At 45.1% G+C, this 24357-nt stretch overlaps 1 protein-coding gene across 10 annotated transcripts in view; it reads right to left on the minus strand.

Annotated features, from left to right (window-relative positions):
• The window catches only part of DTNB (dystrobrevin beta), a 199798-nt gene that overhangs the window by 78474 nt on the left and 96967 nt on the right, over positions 1-24357 (minus strand). For 7 of the 10 annotated variants that reach the window (XM_050710129.1, XM_035568287.2, XM_035568286.2 and 4 more), the window contains 2 exons: positions 10870-10959; positions 5017-5104 (listed from right to left, as the gene is read on the minus strand). In XM_050710129.1, coding sequence (XP_050566086.1) covers positions 5017-5104; positions 10870-10959 — 178 coding nt within the window. Of the gene's footprint in view, positions 1-5016; positions 5105-10869; positions 10960-24204; positions 24231-24357 lie in introns of those variants that run through there. The other 3 variants (XM_035568289.2, XM_050710128.1, XM_050710130.1) reach the window with 2 other exon arrangements.

Consider the following 24357-nt stretch of genomic DNA (forward strand, 5'->3'; position numbering starts at 1 on the left):
CTGGTTGCATGCCATGAGCCTCTGCTGCACCACTAAGTAAATTACATGTATCGAGTGACAGATGATGCATTCTCCTTTCTTCTCCTCTCTCCCCATTCATTTTTCTTCTTTAAGAAGAAACAGACTTGGATTTCAAGAATTAACTCTGAGATCCGGCTCAAAATTATTTTGGCCCAGTAAGACTTCAAGCAAAGGCTTTTCCCCTAAAAATGTTAATAGAATGTATTTGTATTCATATTACAAGTGACATTTATTACAGTAACAAGCCTGCAGAAGGCAGCTTTAACATTTTATCTAATTTGAGAAAATGCAGAAACTGATGGACTGAGTCAGATCCATCACCACAAAGTCCACTGTACAATTTCCAGCAGTGATCATTGTCAACCACTTCAAAGAAAAGAATAAACAACTTTGCATTAGGCTGTTGTATGAACAGCTTCTGCATCTGGAATCCTCTTAATTTCTAGCAGTTAGAGCATGTTAAAAAAAAAAAAAAAGCATATTATGTCAGAGAAATAGGGCTGGAGAGGACATCAAGAAGTAATTTTGTTCACATCAGCATATCTCCAATACTCCCAACAGACACTGGTCTATCTTGGTTTTAAAGTCTCCAAATACTCCATGGCTCCTTTATGGCAGTTCGTTCCCAACCTCTACTTTCATTAAGGTCTAGATTCATAGAAAAATATAGGTGAGAAGGGACCTCTGGAGGTTTCCAGTCCTTGTGCTGCTCAGAGTAGGGCCAATTCACAGCAGATTGCTCGAGACCTCTTCCAGCTGAGCTCTGACTATCTCCAAGGACAAAGATTCCACTTCTTCTCTGGACAACCTCTTCAAGTATTTGACTATCATCATGGTGAAATGGTTTTCTTAATATATAGTTGGAATTTCCTTCTTGTAACTACGGCCTGTTGCTTCTCATCATTTCACTGTGCACCTCTGCTAGGTCTGGCTCACCAGCTATCAGCAAACAGCCGTAAGATCCCCCTTTGCTTTCTCTTCTCCATGCTGAACATACCCAGCCCTCTCAGCACCTCCTCCTACATCTTGTAGGACAACCACTAAACATCTTACTGGCCTCTGGGTGTGCTCCACTATGTCCACGTCTCAAACTGTGTAGCGCAGAACCAGACACAGTAGTTCTGATGTGGCCTCATCAGTGCTGAATGGAGGGGAAAAGTCATTCTTGGTCAGAGACCCTTACCGTCCTGGCTGCACTCTTGCCAATAATGTCCTGCACGTGCTTGACTGCTGTGCTGCAAGGGCACACTCCTGGCTCCTTTTGCCCACCAGTGCTTCCAGGTCCTCTTCTGCAAAGCCGCTTCCAGCCCGAGGGCGCTCAGCCTGCAGCACTGCAGGGGGTTACCCTGTCCCGGGTGCAGGACTGGCACGTAGCTCTGTTAAACTGCATGAAGGTGTTCAGAAGACGTGCAGATGTGGTGCTCAGGGATGTGGTTTAGTTGTAGACTTGGCAGTGCTAGGTTAGCGGTTGGACTTGATGATGTTAGAGGTCTTTTCCAACCTAAATGATTCTATGATTTTATGGTTGCCAGCTCATTCCTCCAGACTGTCAAGGACTCTTGAGTTAGTACCAAACAATGATATCCTGACATCTGTGTTACCTGTTTTAATAGTTGCTGTGCTAGTTCAAAGCCACCTGACTACTCTGCTGTACTTACCTGCCATAAAGAGTATGTTACATGTGCTACGACATATGTTTACCTTCAGCAGTAAAGACTGGTGCAAACAACCCATTGGGCATCTTTGCTTTGGTCTTATCTCTCCTGACTAATCTTCAGCATCTTGGTCTTCAGAGAGCCCTACTGATTCTGTACTGATTATCCTACTTTTGATGGTATTGAAAATCTTTTTACTATAGACTTCAGCATCCTTTGAGAAGTGCTCTTTTTATTCTCTCCATCTCTGAATTTCCTGTTAACATTTAACCAGACATGTTTACGGGCTTTCTCGTGCGTTTCATTCAGGCAAGCTCTCCATTTCTTTAATGCCATCCTTTCCTTAGGACACCCTCCTTAGCTTTCTTACTGACCCATAAAAACAGTTTTTTGTATGGTTTTGTTTTCTTTTTGAATGTTGACACACAGCTTTCCTGGGCTTCTAATACAGCATTCTTAACAGTCTCCAGGCAGCTTACAGTCTTTCTGGTTTTTTTTTTTGAATGATCCTTTTAGGATTTTTTCTTATTGTTTCATTTTTACATAGCTCCCTTTCTTGAAACTGAATATCTGCATCCTGGATTTATTTGGCAAGCTCCCTCCTGCTGTTAAATCTAAGTGTGTGATGGTTACCAGTACAGATCAGTCAGCACAGCTAACCCCACGTGAACTCACGCTGGTGCACCATGCAGGACTAAATTCAGGAGGGATTCTTTTTGTGGACTGTAAAACTAGTGTTCAAGGAAACATCCTTTATTGCACTCAAATGAGTTTTTGCATCCCCCTCTGAAAAGGTATTGACTTAGTCTCTATGTGGGTAGCTGAAATCTCCCACTGCTACTTACTTGTCCCAAATTTTGCAGCTTGTCTTTTCTCACTTAACATTTCTTGATCACTACCATCATCTAATCAGGGGGGCGGTATTTCTTCTCTATTATTAAGAATTTGGAATTTCAGCTGACAAGGATTCTGCAGTTCTCTTTTTCTGTGATATTTTTATATTGTTACACTGTGTATTACCTTTATGTACAATATCATTCGCTTGCCTGCATGTCCTGCTGTATCGTTCCTGTAAAGCTGGCCGCCATATACCCAATGATTATCTTTCTTTTACTGGGTCTCTGGCTGTTATATAGGGGATGTCATTTGATCTTCCAGATTTCAATTCTATATGGGTAGAAAAAATGATTTCCTATTTTTTTTGCTTTTGAATTTCCCAGCCTCTGAATTGCTCCTCTCTTTGTTTGATATTATATGAATAATTAAAAAAAAGGTGTGTGGCTGGCAAATCTCCGATATTCCACATCGCACAAGCAATGAACCTTCCCAAGCGAGCCCTGCAGCTGTGGCATGCAGTCCCAGGACTGCAGGTTGTTCCTCCCTGAGCTGCGATGGCCAACTTGGACACCCGTCACACCAGGGCTGGCTAAGGAAGGGTGATCTCCTGTTGGCAAGTAATAATTAGAAGCTGCCATGAAGATGCCATGCATTTGGAAGAGTGCCTAAAACTCTGATTCCTTCAGAATATGAAAAGTATGTCTATTTTGGCTGCTATTTTTTGACTGTGAATTAACACTGGATCTAGTAAATAACCTTAGGTTCTGTGCTGTTGAGCTTTGGACACGACGGAAGCACACTACTGTTACTCTCAGGTCCTTCTTTCTCTACTACATTTCTGTCCCTGATGTCTCCCTATAGGGTAACTTACTTAGATGAAAAGAAAGCAGTGGTTTATCAAAGGTGTTTGAAAGTCTTAATAAACTCTAAACGCTGCTTCCTTTACATCCAAAGAAGTTGCTTCATTTTTGACCTCTTTCAGTACTACTAAGTCCACACAAACAATTTGAGGTGATTTACAGCTTTTTAAATGATTAGGATCTTTCAGAACCCATATTTTGACACATTAGTTTTTGTTACTGGAAAAAGTCAAGTCATGAGTAAGAATTCTTCCACCATCTGCCAGATCAAAACTGATTCAGCACTTACTATCTCAATAGTTTTACGTGAAGACTACGTAAAATCCTCTTTTTTCATCTAAAACAGAAAATTTACGCTGTCTTGCTTTAATATTCAACATGAACATAGTTTTAGTGAACTGAATGACTTCAGAAATGCAAATATACTATTTGATTGAGATACTGTGAATTGATAGCTAAAAACATTCTAAAAGTGCAATTCTTTTTTAATTAAAGAGAAATATCTGGTCCCATCTGTACCACGAAGTCAGATCACTGGCTGATAACACCCTGAAGAAAATTACAAGACGGCATGAGCTGACCTTGCTGGAAAGGACTTGAAAGTATTTATACAGCAAGATGTAATGAAAAGATGAATGAAGACACTGATGTTAAAATACTCCTCTTGTGACACTAATGGGTGGCAGGAAACATAAATTCTGCCATAGCAGTAAGGCAGTTAAGCAAGGTCATTCCTGCTGCCAGAGGCTGTTGAAGGCGAAGCCTGTATGTGATATGCTATCCGGATAATAGCATGTTTTGCCACAGCGACTGCCTATAGCAGCAGCGAGGGAGCCTTTGCTGCATTTTGCTCATAGCTGTTATAGCAGGGCTAACAGGCAGGGCTGCCTGTTATAGCAGGCAGGCAGAGCAGCCAGGTGTTGGAATATGTGTTAAGCAGCACACGCTGTGGCAACGAAGAGGGCAGCTGTAATTTGAGGGATCTCCACTGCTGCTCCGTACACATGGAGGAACAACCCTGTCATCACTGCTCTGCTTTTGTGAGGATAAAGCAACACAAAGACAGATACCTCCCCTGCCATTTAGACTGCAACTATTCTACTGAATTTCCGTAAACTCTTAATTGCCATGATGCTCTGTGGCAAGTTTCTGTTAAAGCAGTATTTATTTTTACCAATTTAAAGCTGGTTGGGTGTTTGTTCTAATTTATTCTATAGTAAGTAACTGCAACCATAAAAATACCTCTCTTTCTGCCTTTCAGGTTCTTTCTCACTGGAATAAATATATTCCATAACATTTGTTCCATGATTTGTTTTCCTCAGGTATCTACTTACTCATCTCTTCTCTAGACTAAGTAGGACTGATCTGCTTATTCTCTCGTCTCCCCTGGCCTCGTTTCTCATCATTTGTACTGTCATTTCCTCTTCCCCAGCCGTTTGAGAAAGCAGTTTTGTGCTAGGCTAGGTGAAGAGAACGAGGCAGGCGTGCTGCTCTTGGCATCAAGTGCGTGAAGAAAAGATGACAATTGCAGGGAGCCTACTAACTTTATGCTACTAATTAAACTCTGAAAAACACCTTCCACATATTCCATACGCAGTAAAAATAGATGAATAATAAAACCCAGAGCCGGTTCGTTTACTTACTGCATTCCCAGCCTCTGCAGCCAGCCGGGCGGCGTATCTGGCAATCAGCCGGTGCTCCTCGTCCAGCCTGCCGGGGCTGTCCAGGGCGCTGCGGGGAGAAGCCACAACAGCCGTCAGCACCCGTGCCAGGGTAACAGAGGAATGGGGCATTGGTGTTGCAGGGACACAGCTACTCGAAACAGGAGTTATACTGGAAGTAACCTGGGTCATTCCCTTTTTCATTCCTCTTCCAAAGTGGGGGCTGCTCTCAAGACCTTACATCTCGCAGCATTTCCTCCAGGACGCATACGCTCTACTTTTAAATGACTAAAATAATTAATCTTTAATAATTAATAAACTAATATAATTAGTTTTCAACAACTCATAAATACATATAATTAGGAAAAAATCAGTTTGTCTCTGAGGAGGTCCTCTGAAAACCCTTTTGGCTTACTCTAGGTGAAAAGGGTGCCTATATGAATGATGAAGGAGCAAAGCTTCATCCTCGGGGGATCTGGGGTGACAAGTGTCAAAGCAGAACAGTCACCAGGAGGAGGAATGGAGGGATGCATCCTGGCCCAAGCAGAACATCCTCTGTCACTGAACAACATGAACTAATATGCAACCGTCACTTTGGAAGTCAGCCTGACAAAACCCAACCATGCAAAACACCGTAATTTGAGACTGGGTCCTTCACACCTCAGCTAGCAGAGGATGAAACAACTGCAGCTGCCCTGCATCGCCCCACGCAGACAGCCTGTAGCTGTCTTGGAAATGGTGCTGAAAGGGATGCTAAAAATATTTCCCATAATCATCAGCAACTGTGACAGCACCATCAAGTGACAGACGAAACAGACACGAATACTGAAAAAGGACAAGTGGGGTAGAGACAAGAGGTGCCAGGTCCCCGAGATCAGCAGGTGGACAGCAGCACCCAGACCTTCCTCACAGCTAACGTGAGCATCATCCCGTCTGCGTGTGCGGGATGTGATCAGTCTGGGAATCCAGTTAGTGCCGGGAGCACTGACCCAGTTGCTAGCACTCACAAATAACTGCCTTTTAACTATAAACACACGGGACAAACGATAACTTTCAAGCCGCATTAACTGAAATCAGCCCGTGTTAAGATCCACTAGCAATGCAGTTTTGTGGCATAGTGGCTTTGCCACCAAAAAACACCAGTGGAGAGCCACGGGAAAAGCAGCTTCCTAAGACAACATCAGACTGAATTATTCAGCAGTTGCTTGTTGTCTTTTTTTTTGTTGTTGCACAAAAGATTTCCATCACAGTCTCCCTTTAATAGGGAGCCGGTGAATTAGTTATATAAACCAAAACATCATTAGCTGAAAATCAACATTAACGTGGAAATGAGCAATGTGTTTCATGATCACAGCCTTCCGAATGCTATCCTTGATGTTTCATGTGGGATTCATAAATACCTTGTTGGCAGCCTTAAATTACACAGTGCTGTACCTGTACGCATTTGCAATGAAATTCAGGATCAGAATCACACCGCAGAAAAACAGCAGAGGAAAAGAGATACATATCTAACACACAATAAAAGCTACTTTCAGTCCCCATTACCACTTTACAAGACAATTTACATTTCTTTAAGCCTAATTTCACAGATTTATGCTGACATTATTCAAAGAACCAAACCTACGTTATATAAATTATGTTTATATAAAAACACAGACATACCTTTGTAAAGCCAAATTTAACAAATTGAGCTCTTTTGAGACTCAAAGTCAGGCTGTGTTTGAGATGGCACAGAAACAATGCACTGAATTTGACAGATGTACTACTACAATTTACACAGATGGGGTCCAGATTATTATAAATTACAGCACTATGCCTCTGTGTTTGGCCTGCTGGGGATTAATGTGAAGGCACTCGGCTCTCAGCATGCACCAAATAGTGCAAAGGAAGGAACTGGTGAAAGGTGAGATAAAGCAGTGGGAAAAGAGAAGTAAAAGAACAAAAAATGGAGTCTTTACACCAGGCTCGGTGATCTCACCTCATGCTCATTTTTAATTTTTTTTTTTTTGTTGAAGGCGAACAATTTTTCCCATCCCACTTGCTGCATTTGATACTGGTTTTGGTCAGATCACCTCTGTAATTTAGTCTGCTCAAGTTTTCCTGCTGTTACAGGAATACAAACCATCCCATCCCATTCACCTTCCCATAAGCTGCTATCTCCTAATACCTCTCTCAGTTCCTGGACCTACTGCCTCCTCTTACCTGAGCGACAATATTAGACAGTAGTTATTGACAATTTCTTACTTTCTCAAGGAAAAGCTGTAATATATATATATATATATATATATAGAATCTTTTGCTTTTAGAAATATTTTCTGTCCAGAGAGGAAGTGGAGTTCAGGAAGACCTCCTGAACCTCCTGTGTGCTCACTAACACACAACACAGGTTTAAAGTGGGAGGCTCAAGGCACCCCTGCAACGCACCTCGCTGTAGGACTAACAAGGCATTAAAAACAACCTGAAAAACATTTTGGGATTCTTTACATTGCTCTGTGAAGGAAAATTCACTTCCTTGTAGTTCTCAGGGGGACAGGAAAGGGAGAAAACCGGGAGAATAACCCTGGCTGCAGCCCAGAGCTCAGAAGGGAGGAGCCCAACTACTGGCCAGGGCTGGGGGACTGGTAAAGGGTGCAGGAGATGGTCAGACACGGTGGGAGCTTTGAGATCTTCGGCTCCTTACAAAACTGCTTCGGAGTTCACGATGCAGAGAAGGGGCAGAGGGCAGCAAGCAGAAGGCTTGGTTTATTCTTCCAGCACTGAGTTGAAGGTCCAAATGTCCCAGGTGCCAACCAGGATGTGAGGAAACAGTCTCAAATTGTGCTAGGGGAGGTTTAGATGGAATATCAGGCAGAATTTTTTCATGGAGAGGGTGGTGAGGTGTTGGAACGGGCTGCCCAGGGCAGCGGTGGAGTCCCCATCCCTGGAGGCATTTAAGAGATGTGTGGACGTGGCTCTGAGGGACATGGCTCAGTGATGGGACTTCGTAGGTAAGGCTGATGGTTGGACGTGGTGACCCTGAATGTTTCTTCCGACCTAGGTGATTCTGTGATTCTAGTGGTGACCCAAGAGTAAGCATCTTGGGGATAGAATTTCTTCAAGGAAAGTGATTTTCTCTTTTCACTCTGCTTTAAAGTCAGTGGTGCTGCAGACAACTGTGGTTTCAGAGAGTCGGTATTTTAAAGGAAACCAAATCAAAGCAGCCACGCATCTAACTAGCCATCTGTCCATCTATAGCAACTGACCAAAAGTAAAACACAGAAATGTGGTGGCCAGCTATTCTGCAGGAAATGCAGAATACAGAATACATAAAAATAATGACACTTCCAGTAGGGCCACTTAATGGTTTTCAGGTGAAAAGCAGAGCTGGCATAGAGGCTCCACGCAGATCATGGAAAGGGGCAGGCGTGCTGAATGAAGGGGAATGTACGTTATGAATGCCCAGATTAAGAAATATGTAACAAGCAACTGTTCAAGTAATAACATAAAGCTCATCAGCTTTGTAAGCTTTCTAACTGTGTGCTGCACAACTCGCTGCACTCTGCAGCTGTCTTTGCCTGTGGCACATCCTTTAGGGTGGGGTTTTCTGTTAATTCTTTGAAAAGCACTTAGCTACCATAATAATACAGTCGCTAGAAAAAAAGAAAAATATATTATTGTAAAATAAATGAAGTCCACTGAGCTCTGTTTGCTATAAGCCTTATGTAGCTTGGATGGACTTTTTGGTTGGAGGACATCAGAGAATTAAATAATTCTTAATACAATGAAAAATCTCAGGGATGGAGCTGGCCATGGCTTAAAGGCTCTCAAAGGCTGGCTGAAGGACGTGAAAAGATACTCAACGATAAAGAGCAAATGTAAGTATACACAACATCAGCGACTGTAAGTGGAAGAAAAATAAGTACAGATTTGCAGTAGGGCTCTTTTTTAAGCACAATTAGTCACTGGGACAGATTTTCAGTGTGATGAGCAGCTTCTCCATCACAGGGCTCTCTGAAAGCCACATCTGTAGAGAGACAAGGTGTTAGGCTCTGCACCGCAGTAACTGGTGTGAAACATCTGAGGAGGTGCTCTGGTGGTCTCCTCTGGTCCCAAAGACCTGGCAGGAGAAGGCCCATGATGAATGTAAGAACAGCAGCGGGGCCAGAAGAGCAGCCCAGCAGCCTGCCTCCAGCAGCAGCCCAGAGCCGCTGCAAACAGGAGAGCACAGGAGAGGAGGCCACTGATGGCTGCTGCAGCAAGCGCTGTCTGACGTGGGACCTACTGGTGTCCCCCTGGTTAGAAACGGGCACGGTCTGCAATGGCTGGCTGGGATGCACTGAGAATCTCCATACAGCCTGCCAAAAGCAGAAAGATACTCTTTCACATGAGATTTTTTTGCCTCTCCCCAACCCCTAAAAAAAAAAAAATCAAAAAAAGATCAAAAGCAGTGACAAGGGAGTACAGATTTCATCGGGAATGTGGAGAGGCATTTCCTTGTACTGACTTGGAAGACACTCCCATCCACAAAGAGAGCAGGATTAAAACTATTTTCTTTATGTTTGGCTCCTTCAAGGAGTATAGTGTTACTCTGGTAACAAGCGAATTTTTTTAATTCAAAGACCTAAATGACTGAAAGCCGCTACTCCAGCTGGTTGCAACATGGCCACTATTGGCTACATCCAGTATTTCACTCTGTCCTATACTCTGCATGATGCAGTAACTTCTTTGTATCTCCAAAACTGGTGGTTACAGTAATTGGCTGAAGGTGAGAGTCCAAAACTCCTTGGGTTTGTTGTCTTGTGAACAATATTATGGACTTTCAGTACAATAGCTGGTGATAGCAGACAACAGTGACTCACTGTCAAGAAAAAAAACTGACTTTCTCTCTTGAAAGCCAGAAAGCACTTCATCAAAATGGCAGTAGAATACAAATTTCTACATGACAGAGTGATGAAATATGACTCTAAAAACGTTATCCAGAGGATGACAACGTGGATAAAGCAAGGCCCTTACATATAGCCCCCAGATCACTAAACCTCCTTTTCCCTTCCAGCACAACTCTGGCTCTGTAAAGGTATAATTTAATTAGGTCCAGAAGTGGAATACGGAAAAGCCCCTGGCTATGTCCTGTGATGAAACGGGAGAGCTACATTTTGGGGCTTTAGGGTAAAAGTTCTCTACACAGACACAGATATGAAATACAAATGTGCACAAATACTAAAGCTGAGAGAAAAGAAATGAATTTTTCAAAGCATTAGCGTTCTTTGGAAAGGCACAGAAAGAGACTGCCATATTACGCAGGCCACATTGATGGGATTGAAAGAGCTTGCCTGGTTAGCTCAGGTAAGCAAAGCTAGTGACGGGGTGGGACATGGGCCTATGAGTGCATCTGAGGCGGAGAAGTATAACCAACGAGGAGGAGGAAGAACAGTTCGAGCTGCAGAATAATGTCGGCACAAAAACTAAGGGTTTTGAGCTGGCCGTGAAAAAACTTACGGTGGAAATTAGATAGTTTCCTACTGGTGAAAAACGAGATTCCAGAATGGTCAGGAAAGAACATTTACCTTACCCGCCTGGGACGATGTTAACCAGTTTGTGTACGGGGCTCTTAGCACAGCGAATGCAGCGGGGTGGGACTGGGCACAGCGACCACTTCCCAGCTGGTGTCTTCCCCTCTGCATGCTTGTGCGTGCGTGCACACATACTTGGGCAGTTCCAGAAGATTTCAGGGAACACTGAGTGTATTTCCCTGTGTTTGCTGGCTGAGCCCAAACACCTTTGACTGGAACGTGACTCCCAGAGGAAACAGCATTATTGCACCCCCCCCTGCTCCAGGAGCGCTCTCCTAACACTGACCGTGCACCGCTCTGCAGCCGGTTCACATAGGTTGCAATCAGTGCATGCTCATCAGCTAATCGGCTGGCAGCATCCGGGTTGCACTGTAACCTAGTAGTGATGAAGGCAAAAGAGAGCAAACAGAACATAAATACATAAATACGAAAATTAAACATACATATGTAAATACAAAGCAAATAACTAATGAATGTTAATGAAAAACGGTTAGAAATTAAAATAAATAGATGAGTAATTAAAAGTGTAAATATGTTTCAGCAAGTCACACAAACAAAACAGCTCCTGAAGCTAAAGGTTAAAACACAGATTAGGAGAACATTCGGGTACCTAAATGTGCAACGAACACATGTGGAACTTCCCTGAGCCTGCTGCAGGTTCTGGAAAGCTGTACCACCCGTACCCGTCCGACCCAAGGCACTGGGCAGTCCCTGATGGCAGCAGTGACATTTCTACCAGCAGCCGTGGTCTTCAGCAAGCCACTGCCGGAACAGATTGCTAAGCACAGCCAAGGCCACTGAGGCTGGGGTGACCTCCTGCCGCCTCTGATCCGAGCAGAACTTACCACTGCCTTTCTGCTGTCAGACAGCTCCGAATATAGGCCAAACCACGAGGGTTGCAGCTTTATTACTATGTCTAAAATTAGAACTGGAGGCACCCAGTTTCTTCTCTTCTCTCATGAAACAGGCCACCAAACAACAATACGAGGAAAGTGATACCAAACAAAATAATTAGTGGTTTGTATCAACAGAACTACCGTCTAGCAGGGATTCCTTAAATGACATAGCATTGCTGTTTGTTTGGTTTGAGCACTTATAAAAATAAAGCTGTTTCACTTTTGAATATTTTTATGAATAGAGACTGAGTGCAAGAAATATTTGTCAGACATAACTCCACATAAATAATTATCTGTCTGTATGGTCCAATTAATACATGCTGGTTTCTACCACGCTTGTAATAGCAGCATCTCAATAACCCTGGAAGGACACAACAAAATGATTTTTTTAAATCCCAGGCATTGCACATAAAGGCAGCAACAATTTATTCACAAACCCAAAGAGTGATACACCAATTCTGCTGTGCTAGATCTCTTCCAGATCCACGTCAAGTTTTGCCTACAGACCCCAGTACGATGTCCTGCCACGTGAAATGGCACATGTGTACAGAAAGCACCACTCTGTAGCAGGAGGTGAACAGTCCTGTGCAGATACAAGATCGGGTTGTTACCTAAAAGTCATTCGTGGATGTGCCATTATTTTAACATAATATCCATTTCCTCCTGAAATACGAGAAATTCCATTTTTCATGTCTATGTCAGGTATTCAAGCTGCTCTTTCAACTTACAAACTGCAGTTAATTCCTCCTCCACACATGTCCAGGAACTATTTGTTTCAGAAGCTTTTACAAATATGGCATTTATTGCTTTCAGCATCAATATGCAGATACTATGAAAGCAGAAATCACATTTTTCAGACACACAAACTCTTTTCTTCCCTGTTACGTGCAGCAACATGTCAGAGAAGTCTGCCAGAAGGAGACTAAGACCTTATGAAAAGGAGACAAAGCAGAATTACCCACATCAAGCCCTCCGGGCAAGGAGCAACCTTTGTAATAATGGGTTTGTAATAAGAAAGAGACTTAACATTAACCACTGCACAGAAGAATTTTAAGCAATCTACACTCTGTGAAGGCTGACTACTGGCAAGTACTGAAAAGCTTTATTTTAGATAAGCATTCTAGCTGGCACATAGCTGCAACCACGAGAATTAAGATTCTGAGACCTTTTTCATTACAACTCATCTCGCACATGCTCTTGTGAAAAGGAAAAGCCCAGCAGAAATGACCATGCTGTAAGTTCAAAATGGCTATGGTTTGATGATGGCTATTATAATGATGATTAGCATTCCTGGTTTTGAAAGGAAAAAAAAAAAGAGTTAAATTAACATGAGTCTGAGCACTGTTCTTAGCACTTATCTGATTTTTCATTCACATTTCTGAACACAAGGAAGCTTGCTGGTGGTTCTCCATCCCCCTCCAGAACATTGCTCTGCAGCCTCCAAACGTCAGAAAATCACAGACTGCCAAACTAAGGCACATGCTGGCAGCCTTCTCTCTGCCTCCTCCCAGGACGGCAATATTATACCAGGAACCACACACATGCATGCTGGCTGCTTCACTTCGTTAAGTGCAGCTGCATGGAACGATGGAGAAGGAAAAGAGACAGACTTCGCCCCAAGAGTAAAGACACAGCTCAAACCAGAGTTTTAATTAGAGAAGATCTGGAGGAGGAGGATCCCCAGGGAGGAAGCCCCCTGCCCTGATGAATGCGACACCAGGGGAAGTAGGGGCACCTGGGGAGAACTCACCGCTGTGTTCGCAGGCTGTGTCCCTATGGCCTGGGATGAGCACAGGGATGTTCGGGTGTGCAGGGGTGGGAGCAGGAAAGTCAAGGCACAGGTGGAATGAGCTTGGCAAGGGATGCAAAAAACAAAACAAGGGATTCTCTAGGTACATTGGCCAGCAAAGAAAGGCCAAGGAGAGTGTACCCCCTGCTGATAAATGGCAGAGAACCGGTAACGAGAGACATGGAGAAGGCTGAGGTACTCAACAACTTCTTTGCCTCAGCCTTCACCGCCAGTCAGGCCTCACACGTCTCTGTTTCCCCGAACCTGAAGATGAGGGCTGGGGGAGTCGAGTCCCTCCCGCTGTAAGCAAAGAGCAGGTTGGAGACCACCTGATGAAGCTGAGTACAAGTCCGTGGGGCCCGATGCCATGCCTCCCAGGGTCCCCAGGGAACTGGCTGATGGAGTTGCCGAGCCTCTCTCTAGCCCATTTGAAAAGTCCTGGCAGTCAGGTGAAGTCCCTGGTGACTGGAAAAAAGGAAACATCGCTCCCACTTTTAAAAAGGGTTGAAAGGAAGACCTGGGGAACTAGAGACCGGTGAGCCTCACCTCTGTGCCTGGGAAGATCATGGAACAGATCCTCCTGGAAGCAATGTTAATGCACATGCAAGACAAGGAGGTGATGTGGGACAGCCACCACGGCTTCACCGAGGGCAAATTGTGCCTGACCGATCTGGCGGCCTTCTGTGACAGAGCGACTGCATGGGAAGTCAGAGTGACCTCATTGTGGCTTTTTAAATACTTAAAGGGGGCTTGTAAAAAAGACAGAGAGAAACTTTTGCTCAGTGAGATAATGATAGGACAAGGGGAATGGTTTTAAACTACAAGAGGGGAGATTTAGATTAGATGTTAGGAGGAAAGTCTTCACTCCGAGGGTGGTGAGGCACTGGCACAGGTTGCCCAGAGAAGCTGTGGATGCCCCATCCCTGGAGGTGTTCAAGGCCAGGTTGGACGAGGCCCTGAGCAACCTGATCTAGCAGGTGGCATCCCTGCCTATGGCAGGGGGTTGGAACTTGGGGGGGGGCTTTGAGGTCCCTTCCAACCCAAACCATTCTGTGATTCTATGACTTTTTACATAGGCAGATAGTGACTGAACAAGGGGTTTTAAATTAAAAGCAGGAAGATTTAGATTAGAAGTTAGGAGGAAATCCTTCCCTCTGAGGGCGGCGAGGCCCTGGCGCAGGCTGCCCCGAGGAGCTGCGGGTGCCCCATCCCTGGCAGTGCCCAAGGCCAGGCTGGATGGGGCTGGGGGCAGCCTGGGCTGGGGGCAGGGGTCATACTGGGGGAGCTCTGAGGGCCCTGCCAGTCCCAACCATTCTATGGCTCTATGAACAGCTAAGTGCAGTGGGCAGGAGAAAGCACAGGGCTTAACAGCACCCTGTGAGTTGCACCAGGTATCGTAAAAATTTTCTAGGTATGCATGTTGCTTTCATAGAGCAAAAGTATTAAAATATAAATGTAGTGCAGGTAACCCTGCTCTGCAAAACTCATGAACAGACTTGCGGTTCAACAAAAAGCATTACACCTGTATCCACTGTCCTAGCACCCCAGCGGCTGAATGTGCTGCCCTATTTGCAGAGGGCAGCCTGCACTCATCCCCTAGGGCAGAGACATCATGGAAATGCTGGCTGATTATTTGAGGAAAGCAGAATTTAGGTTATGCTGACACGCATCTTCAGCTCTTTTTTCCAAAGGGCTTGCCTTTTACTGAATTCAGATCCTCTGGGAAAGCCTGCGATAACTACAGGCAAGCTTAATTCTTTGCAAACTTCATCAGTATATCACCTCTGGAAAGTCTGTAAAAAGTAATTAGTGCTCATTCAAAGCAGCCGCAGCACAGTGATTTACAGCTGGGCAGCGGTGCAGAGAGCAAAAAGTGGAAGTAATAAGTGTCAGAGCTACTGACAGGACATCACGGACACATCCGTTTTTAGGATATAGGCATATATGCTTTCATGCTGGCCTCAGTCGAGGTGCACAATTATTTGGTATGCCCCTTGGCTCCTCCATCCCACCCAAGTGGGATTAAGTGTACTTAATCCTCAGCCTCTACATTTCTGGTGTTCTGAGGTGTAAGTCACAGAATCAGAGAATCATTTAGGTTGGAAAAGACCCTTAAGATCATCAAGTCCAGCCATCAGCCTAGCACTACCAAGGCCACCAAGTCCCTTGGAAGGCACTAGGTACCCCGATGAACTAGTGCTGTGCTACAAGCGCATGACCCAAGGCATTTCGTTGCTTTGGTTGACAAAAAGCAGCATCGTGGCTCTGCTCATCCCAGCATGGCTCTGTCCCTCCCTGCCACCTCTGGCTCTCTCTGCAGGCCGCCCGGCCAGGCCCCGCAGCATGGCACCACGGCGCAGCTCCTGGTCACCAGCCACCAGGACGCCCCAGGGACACTCCCACGCTGCTGATTAGGGTTGTGGCAAATTAGGGTGATTAGGTCTTGTCAAGGTCTCTGGCCTTGCCAAATGCAGTTCTGCTCCTTGCTTCTCTCGTCTTTGTTTTCAATGCATCAGAAGATGCCAACGGGCAGCTTTGGAGTAGCCCAAGCCAATCATGAATCCGAACAGGATTTGCTGAGTAACTTTAAGTAAAATGAGAGTAACAAAACCTTAGGAAATTAACGCTGTTTATTCTGACATTTGCAAAATGTTTTACTACCATGCGTGAACAGTAAAAGCTACGGAAACAACAAGATAACCACAGAACTGGCAATAGCAGTGCCCAGAATGGTACCGCATCCCTGCCCTTCCCAGGGGCAGGGCCTACGACTCACCCACACCACGACAGCCACAGTTTTTAGTTTCTCTTCTGCCAGCAGGGACCTGGAATCACATCTCCTATGTCCTGAGGTCTCCAGCCCTACAAGGCCAGGCTGGATGGAGCTGGGGGCAGGGGTTGGCACTGGGGGGGACGTGCCAGCCCAAACTGCTCCGCGATCCTGGGATTCCCTTGCTAATGAACACAAGGTGGATGTTTGGGCTCCTGGTGAAGCTGTTCCACACAAAACACCGAGGCACCGCCTACACTGAAGAAAATCAGAATGGCTCTGCAGCTTGGCAATTAATTTACTAGATCTGTCAAATGGGAAGGACACCTGGAGGTGTCCAGTCCACCCCTCTCCTCAAAGGGGATATCAAATGGATGAGATGGCAGATTCCTGCCTAAACTCTTCCTAAAGGGTGCTGTTGTCCCCCAAAACCTGGTCGAACCGTATCAGCAGAACTTAACAAATCTCTGGACCTGCAGCGTCCACCGCTGACCTGGAATCTCCACTACAGAGAACCAACCCCGGTGCCCCTGCCCTCCCCATGTGGGCACAGCCCTCCCACCGGCCCCTCGCCCCCTAGGGCTGCCCCCGGCGCCCTGCCCCAGCAGACACTTCTCCAGCCACCCCCGAAGGTCACATCAGTGCTGTTGGTCACTTCGGGACTTGCAGTGTGTCTGCAGCCTCCTTAGCATACGCTGTCCTAAAGCACATCGGGTGACAAGTCCCTGCTACCCAAGAGCCAACCGAGTAATTGTCTCAGGTGTGCTAGGTATGGCTCTCCATTTACAGCAACCCCCAGTCACACTATTTGCTCTTTTTGTGGTAATTTTGTTCATTTGCATTCAGCTTCTAATCCATTATAATTCCCCAGATACTGTTCAACAATAGGCATGTCTAGTCTGCCGTTCTCTGCTTCTTATTCATGCTTTTTATTTTATTTTCTGTCGCTTGAAGCCGTCTTTACTCATTTCATCTTATTGATTTACAGGACTGTTCTGAATTAGAAGCTTGCCCTCTGAAGAATTTCCATAGAGTTGGTACAGAATTTATGTACACGTGTTCCCTATTTCATCATGCAAGCTGTCAAGAAATAAACTGAGTAAGGCTGAACTCGGCACAGACCCCTGTGGGATCCTACCTGACACGTGCTCCCTCTTTGGTAGGAAAATATTGATATTTTCTTTCTCCGACTGTGATTTTTCAACTGCTGTTGCACCCACTTAACAGTAGTTTCAACCAGTCCACATTTAACTAGTTTATTTATGAAAATACCATATGGGAGAGTGTCAAAAGCTTTATGAGTCAATGCATTTTAAATTAATGCTTCCCCCTCCTTCCTGAGGCCACCCACCCACCCAGTACCATCCAATTTCCATTCTTTGACACGATTTGTTCTCAACATAGACGTGTCAACTATTTTTATCCCCTGTCTACGTGAGTACGGAATGATTGTTTTATAACATATTCAGGAACCTGAAGGTATTCCTTCTACAATCAGACACTTATTTCAGCAAAAATACTTATATACTTACGCAGCCCAAGCACAGAGAAGCAGCAATGCTGCCTCTTGACACCACCATGCCACCCTCCCTCCTTTCCCCCTTTTTTTGATGAACAAAACAATCCTGGATCAGCTCCTGGACTGCACAGGGAACGTCGCGGCCAGCGGTGCTGGTACAACCACAGGCACAGCTGGCTGTCGCGGGAGCAAGTGGCGGGGGGAGAGGAGCACTTGGGGAGCTCTGCCGCCAGCACAGCCATGGCTGTGTCCCTCTCAGAGTTTCTTTAAAGCCTGAAGTCTGGGAAAGTTCTCTGTCAAAAAGCTCCTTTACAAAACAGCTTTATATTTATCCTACCCTTTGATTCATATCTACATCTTCCAAGACAATTTTTAGACATCCCCCAGCATTACACCTGGCCTTAACTTGGCCGGACAGCAGTCAGACACACCACCAAGGGCTCGTCTTGTTCCACTTTGTTTAAAAACGAATACAAGTCTGGAAGCAGAAACTCATAATTATGCTATATACATAGAATCTTTTAGTTTTCAGAAGATGGTATTCAGGATAAAGTAACACCTATTCATCCCCAAGTTAGCCACAAGCTGTGACTGAATTCTTTAATGTAGCATGAAAATGTAATCTTGCAGCATGTTTCTCACACTTTCCATATAGCGACAGCCACCATACACAAAAACAGACGACACCATGCAAAGCAATAGTCAAAAGGCAGCAAGAAATAAAGCTAACGTGCTCCTTCTGGGGGAGAAAGAGAAGCGAGATTAAGTGGGAAGGAAGAATGAGGTCGGAGGAATGGGCACAAAGCCGCTCTGAGCAGCAGGACGATCCCTCCTGTCCCGCTGTAACTGCGGTGTTAAAGGTTTCGGCTGGGTGCCTGCGGTGGCTGGGGCTGCGGCACGTACCTGCGCCTCCAGGAGCGCGGGGCTTGCAGGGCTGGCTGGCTCCTGTACAGCTGGAGAGGAGAGGAACACCGGCGGGCTGAAGAAAAGAGCCAGAGAACAACCTCTGCTCTCAGGTTATTAGAAAAATGTGTGACCCTTTTTATGACTAATCGTTCCTCCAAGCCATGTAGAGTCTGATGTCTGAAGTGCTGCTTGTCAAGCTTTATGCAGTAACTCTTGGCTCTGCAGCTTTATAAGGAGCTCAATAAATTAATGAAGTATTTAAATGGTGCTTTTGGTGTCTTAAATTAATCTCTCTTCTGAAAACCTACCAGGAAAGCCAAGTAAAATAGACAATCTATTAAAAATCCTGAAATTTACAGCAAGAAATCCCTGCAAGTTTCTAATGTCATGGCTCACAACTTTGCAAATCCTTACAAAATTGCACGCTGCTGCTCTGGCCGCTCAGTAAGGAAAGAGGTTTCAGTAAGAGCTGCCAGCACATAATCTAGATGGATCTCTTGTTTTCTGTCACGTTATTTTCCCCCATGATTGATTTAAATAGATGTTAAGGTCAAAAAGGATAATTACCACCACTCTCTGCATAAAACAGAAATGAAATTTAGCACAGTAATTTCTGAATCAAAACCATATTTCTGACTGACCTACAGCACGCTGTTCAGACAGTGATGTAATCTGTCTTAAAGATTTAAAGTCACTGGGAAACCACCACATTACTTGAAAACTGCAAACAGCCTTTTAATTTCTTCAGACCCCTACCCTCCAGCTATCATATGCAGGAAAGATGACAGGACCTATATCTAAGATGAAAATCACACGTTTATGCAGGGAAACATAACAGGGAACCAGTCCAACACCAGCCGCATGCTGGATGCTCATCATTAAGGCAGAGAATACAGGGATAAAAAAAAGCATTACCTGGTAAAACTTGAATTTAAAGCAGATACAGGAAGGGAGGAATGAACAGCCAGCAAAGTGGATTCAGAAAGACAGCAGTAATAAAAGCTGTCTGAATATGTATGCTGCTGCTAAGTTACTTGGGGAAAAAAAAATAAATCAAAATCTTAACGGGCGTAGGGAAGACGGGACTCAGCAAGACCAGTCTAAATGGTCAGTCAGTCTGAAGAGAGTTCTGAATGAGGAGAGTAAGTGTGTCTGTCATGTGTCTGTCCACACATCACCAAACACATGCAAGTGTGAAAACCAAAGACTTGAACAAAAATGAAAGCATCAGTATCACAGAGCTGCCAGCAGGGCAGGGGAGGGGATCCTGCCCCTCTGCTCGGCGCTGGTGAGGCCACACCTGGAGTGCTGGGACCAGTCCTGGGCCCCCCTCAGCACAGAGAGAGCTGGGCCCAGCGCGGAGAGCCCAGGCCGGGGCCCCCAGGGTGCTGCCGGGCCCGGAGCCCCCGTGCTGTGAGGAGAGGCTGCGAGAGCTGGGGCTGCTCGGCCTGGAGCAGAGGAGGCTCCGGGGGAGCTCCCCCATGGCCGTCAGTACCCGCAGGGAGGTGCGGAGAGGCCGGAGCTGGGCTCTGCTCAGCGGTGCCCAGGGCCAGGCCCAGAGGCCCCAGGCTCAAAATTTAAAATTCAATCAATACAAAAGAAATACTTTTTGTAATGTGAGGGTGGCAGAACACTGGCACAGGTTGCCTAGAGAGGCTGGAGAGTCTCCATCTGTAGTGAGCTTCAACGTGCAACTGGACATGGTGCTGGGCACCCTGCAGGCATGGGACCAGACAGACTCAGAGGTCCCAGCCTCGGCCAGTCTGTTGTGTCTAGAAAAAAGTAAGCGTAGGCAAAATGGAGTAAAAAAAAGAACTGAGGGAGAAATGAAGGATTTGAATGTGATGAGAAATGTGATAGAGAACAAATCCAAATCCTTAGCTGGAGTGCAATACTTTGGACCTGCTCTGCCTGCTGGGCGTTGCTGATGGGGCCATTTTGTTCCCCGTTCCCCTTCCTTGCACAGCGTTTGTATCAGTGCTACTCTGTTGGACCCAACAACCCTGTGACAGCAGCTAGATGGCAATAACGTTATTGGAAAACCCATCGTGAACTGGAGGGAAGAAGAACTGGACAGAGAAATATTACTCCAGAGGCAGCACACAAGATAACCTGAAGAAGCACTGCTTGAGAAAGGAAAAAGCTACAGAGAAGATGAAAGTAGCTGAAGTGAGAAGCAGTTTAAAGGTAGACCAAACGTTTCACAGCAGAGGTAGGTTAGAGAACACCATTAAAGCAGCATCAGGATTAAACACAGCTATCTTGCCCGCAGGCCCTGTGTCTCCGTGCCTGTTCCAACACAGCAGCACCACGAGGCACTTGCTGGCTGCCAGGATGAGACTGCAGAGCGCGGTACCTGCAAACCCTCTGTGTTCTGCAATAGCCCCAGACCATCTGCATGCCAACAGCAAGAGAGAAGCATCTTCCATAGCTGGGTTCCAAAACAAAGATGTCTTTTATATTTTATTCACACACTCTCCTGTTATCTTTAATTTTAAATTATACTCACTTAAGAGTAGTGAATGTATCTCCCAACTATTTCCCTTGCTGATGCCTTCAACCATTTCTTACACCCCATCAAACTCCCCACACTCTCACCTAAAGCATCTTCCTCAAAACCCACATCCCACAGGCTCACAATTGCACCCCAAGGATTTTAAACCACAGGTTAAAAATAAATGCCTATAGGCATCTAGATATCAGTTTAAACAGTAAGTACAGAAGGACATGACTTTTTGCTTGAAATTGTTAGACTAATTCATTATGCCGACTCTTGTCCTCATCATTCCTTTCTCTTTGCTGTCCCTTTCTCTTGCGAGTTGTTGTGGGGTATTGCCAAATCTTCCTTGGGCAAGGCTACATGTGAGCTAGGACATCCCTTGTCTCTACCAAGAGATATTTTTAATCCTTTTCTAGAAAGTCTGTTTTGGTGTTATATAGGTATATATAAGGTGTGATGGGATGCGTTATGAAGCACACTGCAAACATGCATAACCACGTCTTTAGCAGCAATCCAGGTAGTGCCAGCTACCACAGTCTGCCTGTGCTCGTGCTGTTGAACTCCCTCCGAAGCAATGCGGCTGCATGCACACTGTCTGGAAACTGGAAAAGATTTGAATGACTTCTGGTTTGTGCTAGTTTTCAAAATGCACCCAGGGATCGTTTGGGCTAGAGACTGTTAGCCAAGGTCAAAACTCCGTCAGGAGCCATGGCTGAGTTCCAGTGAGCAGGCCCCTGCCCCAGACACAGCCCCAGACCCAGTGGTGCGGCACCGGGGCCCTTAGCCCCCTGCTAATGCCCCTCCTGCACCCCCACGGCCCCTTCGGAGGAGATGGGGCATCCATCGTGCCTCGGGTTCAATGCCACCACTAATCTGCAGTGTGGACAGGAGTGGCAGAGCACCTGCTGCTGCCCACAGGCTGCCAGCTTCCTGTGGCCTAGGCTCTACAGCTAGAACGGCGCTAGGATCTCTAGATGTCACACACCTCTAGAAGCAGAAAATAAGAAAATGAATGTACTACACCTGTCAAAGACAAATGGCAGAACGGACAATAACAGCAGTTTCAGTCACTTTCAGGTGGAATTGCTGACTGGACAGCTAGAAGGAAATGTTGGAGAGATATATATGGACATGGGAACAAAGGAGAAAAAAGGTACATTGGAAACTGTCAGAAGATAAATTAAGCTAGCCAAGCAAATAAAAATCATTCTGGGTTACAGAACTAAACAAACAAACAAAGAACAACATCAATGACAAAGATATCAATGCAGAGCTGATTGCAGGAAGGTTTGTGGAGGTCTGATCAAAAATCTGGAAACTGCTCAGTCATGCACCCATCTGCAAACCCACAGAAGGACAGAACTCAAGATGCTAATCAATGGCACTGGAGACAGCAGAGGTAAATAATGACAAGCAAAAAATAAAGATAGAAAGAGGGCGAAGGACTACGAAGAGCAGACAATCAGGGACCTTAGGAGCAGAAGACTGAAAAAAAAATCCAAATTGGAGTTAGTGGAAATACAATCTCTTAGGAAGGAGGACTGGTTCTGAATATTGTATAGGCATCATATCCCTCTCCACTTTAGTTCTGAAGCTGCAAATAATTTTGTTTTTAAACTGTAAGAACATGATTCTCCTATCCAAATGTAGACGTCTATAGTCTCCAAGCTCCTTAGTTGTAGAAATAAGAAAAAACAGATACAGTATTTTGTTATTATTATAGGTAGCAAATCTAGAGACTTTAATAAGCTAGGTTGTTTAAAAGCACTTATATTTTAAAGGCCCTTTTCAGTCCAAACGAGAAACTTTTGCCTCCCTGAACACCCGTTACGGGAGGCCTGTGAGCATGAGCAAGCTGAGTGCACTCCCTTTACAGTCAACAGGAAAGAAACAGGCACTGCTGGAGTGCTCTCATCTTAATGGGGACGTCCGCATCGGGGCTGCTCTGTCACACTCCAGAAGAGTTTATTTGTCCACATAAGCTGTGCAGGGAGCCTTCTGCAACTAGCTCAGGAGGAAACGCCTCTGCTGTAGGCAGCCAAGCAGTTGAGATGATTGTCACTCTTACACATTTAGAGGGCTTACAGGGACAACAGACACACACACAAGCCTTTTTAGGAAAAGGCAGAGAATGATCCATCCATCTTTTCACATGCTACATACATCGACGAGAGTAAAATACGATGCAATTAAATTCTAACCGAAACCTGCAAGGTAAAAGATGCTGCGTAACCTGCAGACTGATGATGGCTGCTGAGAAAGCAGCGGAGGTAGTGGGCTATTGAAGAGGGGAATTAACCTAGCTGAGGGACTGGCTGACTGGGAACAGAATTACTGAGGGAAGAACAGCGCACACTGACCACAACAGAAAGAAAAAAATCTATTCCCGAATCATATAAAATAAATTAGCTGAAACACAAAACATATTTAACAGACTTGGCCTAGTCTTACAGAAGAGACATAATCCTCTCCTTTTATTTAGAACGGTTCATTGGCTGTAAAGATCAGAGAAATACTGTGTTTTGTTGTATCATAGGCAACAAATATAGGCAAGATTGCGTTAAAATTTTCCCTTTGTAAATGTTTCACTTGATAAATGCACCGAACATTTCCCTCCCACATTTGATACAATGCCTTCAAATGTAAACATGCCATTAAATCAGTTTTTTTTTTTTTTTTTTTTTTAAATTTGGACATTTACATTCTGAAAGATGAAAAATAACAAAATTGTAGTATTACATACCTAAATGTGAAAATAATCCAAAGCCACGAGTGACCATAGCTACATATCTGCTGCCAGAACTTCCCGCTTAGCAGGAAAAACTTTCTCTGACCTCATTCTGTCTGCAGCATTTTATAGACCACAGAAAGCTCCTTGCCTCTTGCAAAATATAGCTACAGAAGTCCTGGGATCTGCAGAGTTCATTGCCCCTCTGGATATATTCCCACTGAAAGCAGAGGATGAGGAGGCTGGGAATGAGGAAGGCTTCCCTCGGAGATGTGCACTGACTGGAGAGTAGCATTTGATGAGAGCTCCTTTGGTTTGCTTGTTTTTCAGTTTTTAGTTTATAAAAAAGTGAGCTCAGGCATTAAAATGCCGTTCTTTCAGCTCAGTCTGAGTCCCAACAAAGCAGTTGTCAAACGTTGGTTATTTTCATGTTTTTGGCAGAAAGCGATGAGAAACCAGCAGCGATCGCCGTGCCCTGGGGGAGCCGAGGGCTTGCGGGGCAGGCACCCTGCCCGCCACAAGAGTGTCACACCAGGAGCCTGAGATGTGAACAAACACTAGTTTCATGTCACCAGCGTGATGTGGGACTGCCCACAGCCCATAGGGCCACGTCAGTACCCACCTCGCTTATTAAAAATATTACTAGGAAGCACAGGTTCTGCATTA

Source organism: Cygnus atratus, chromosome 3 (assembly GCF_013377495.2).
Source record: "Cygnus atratus isolate AKBS03 ecotype Queensland, Australia chromosome 3, CAtr_DNAZoo_HiC_assembly, whole genome shotgun sequence".
Lineage (NCBI taxonomy): Eukaryota > Metazoa > Chordata > Aves > Anseriformes > Anatidae > Cygnus > Cygnus atratus.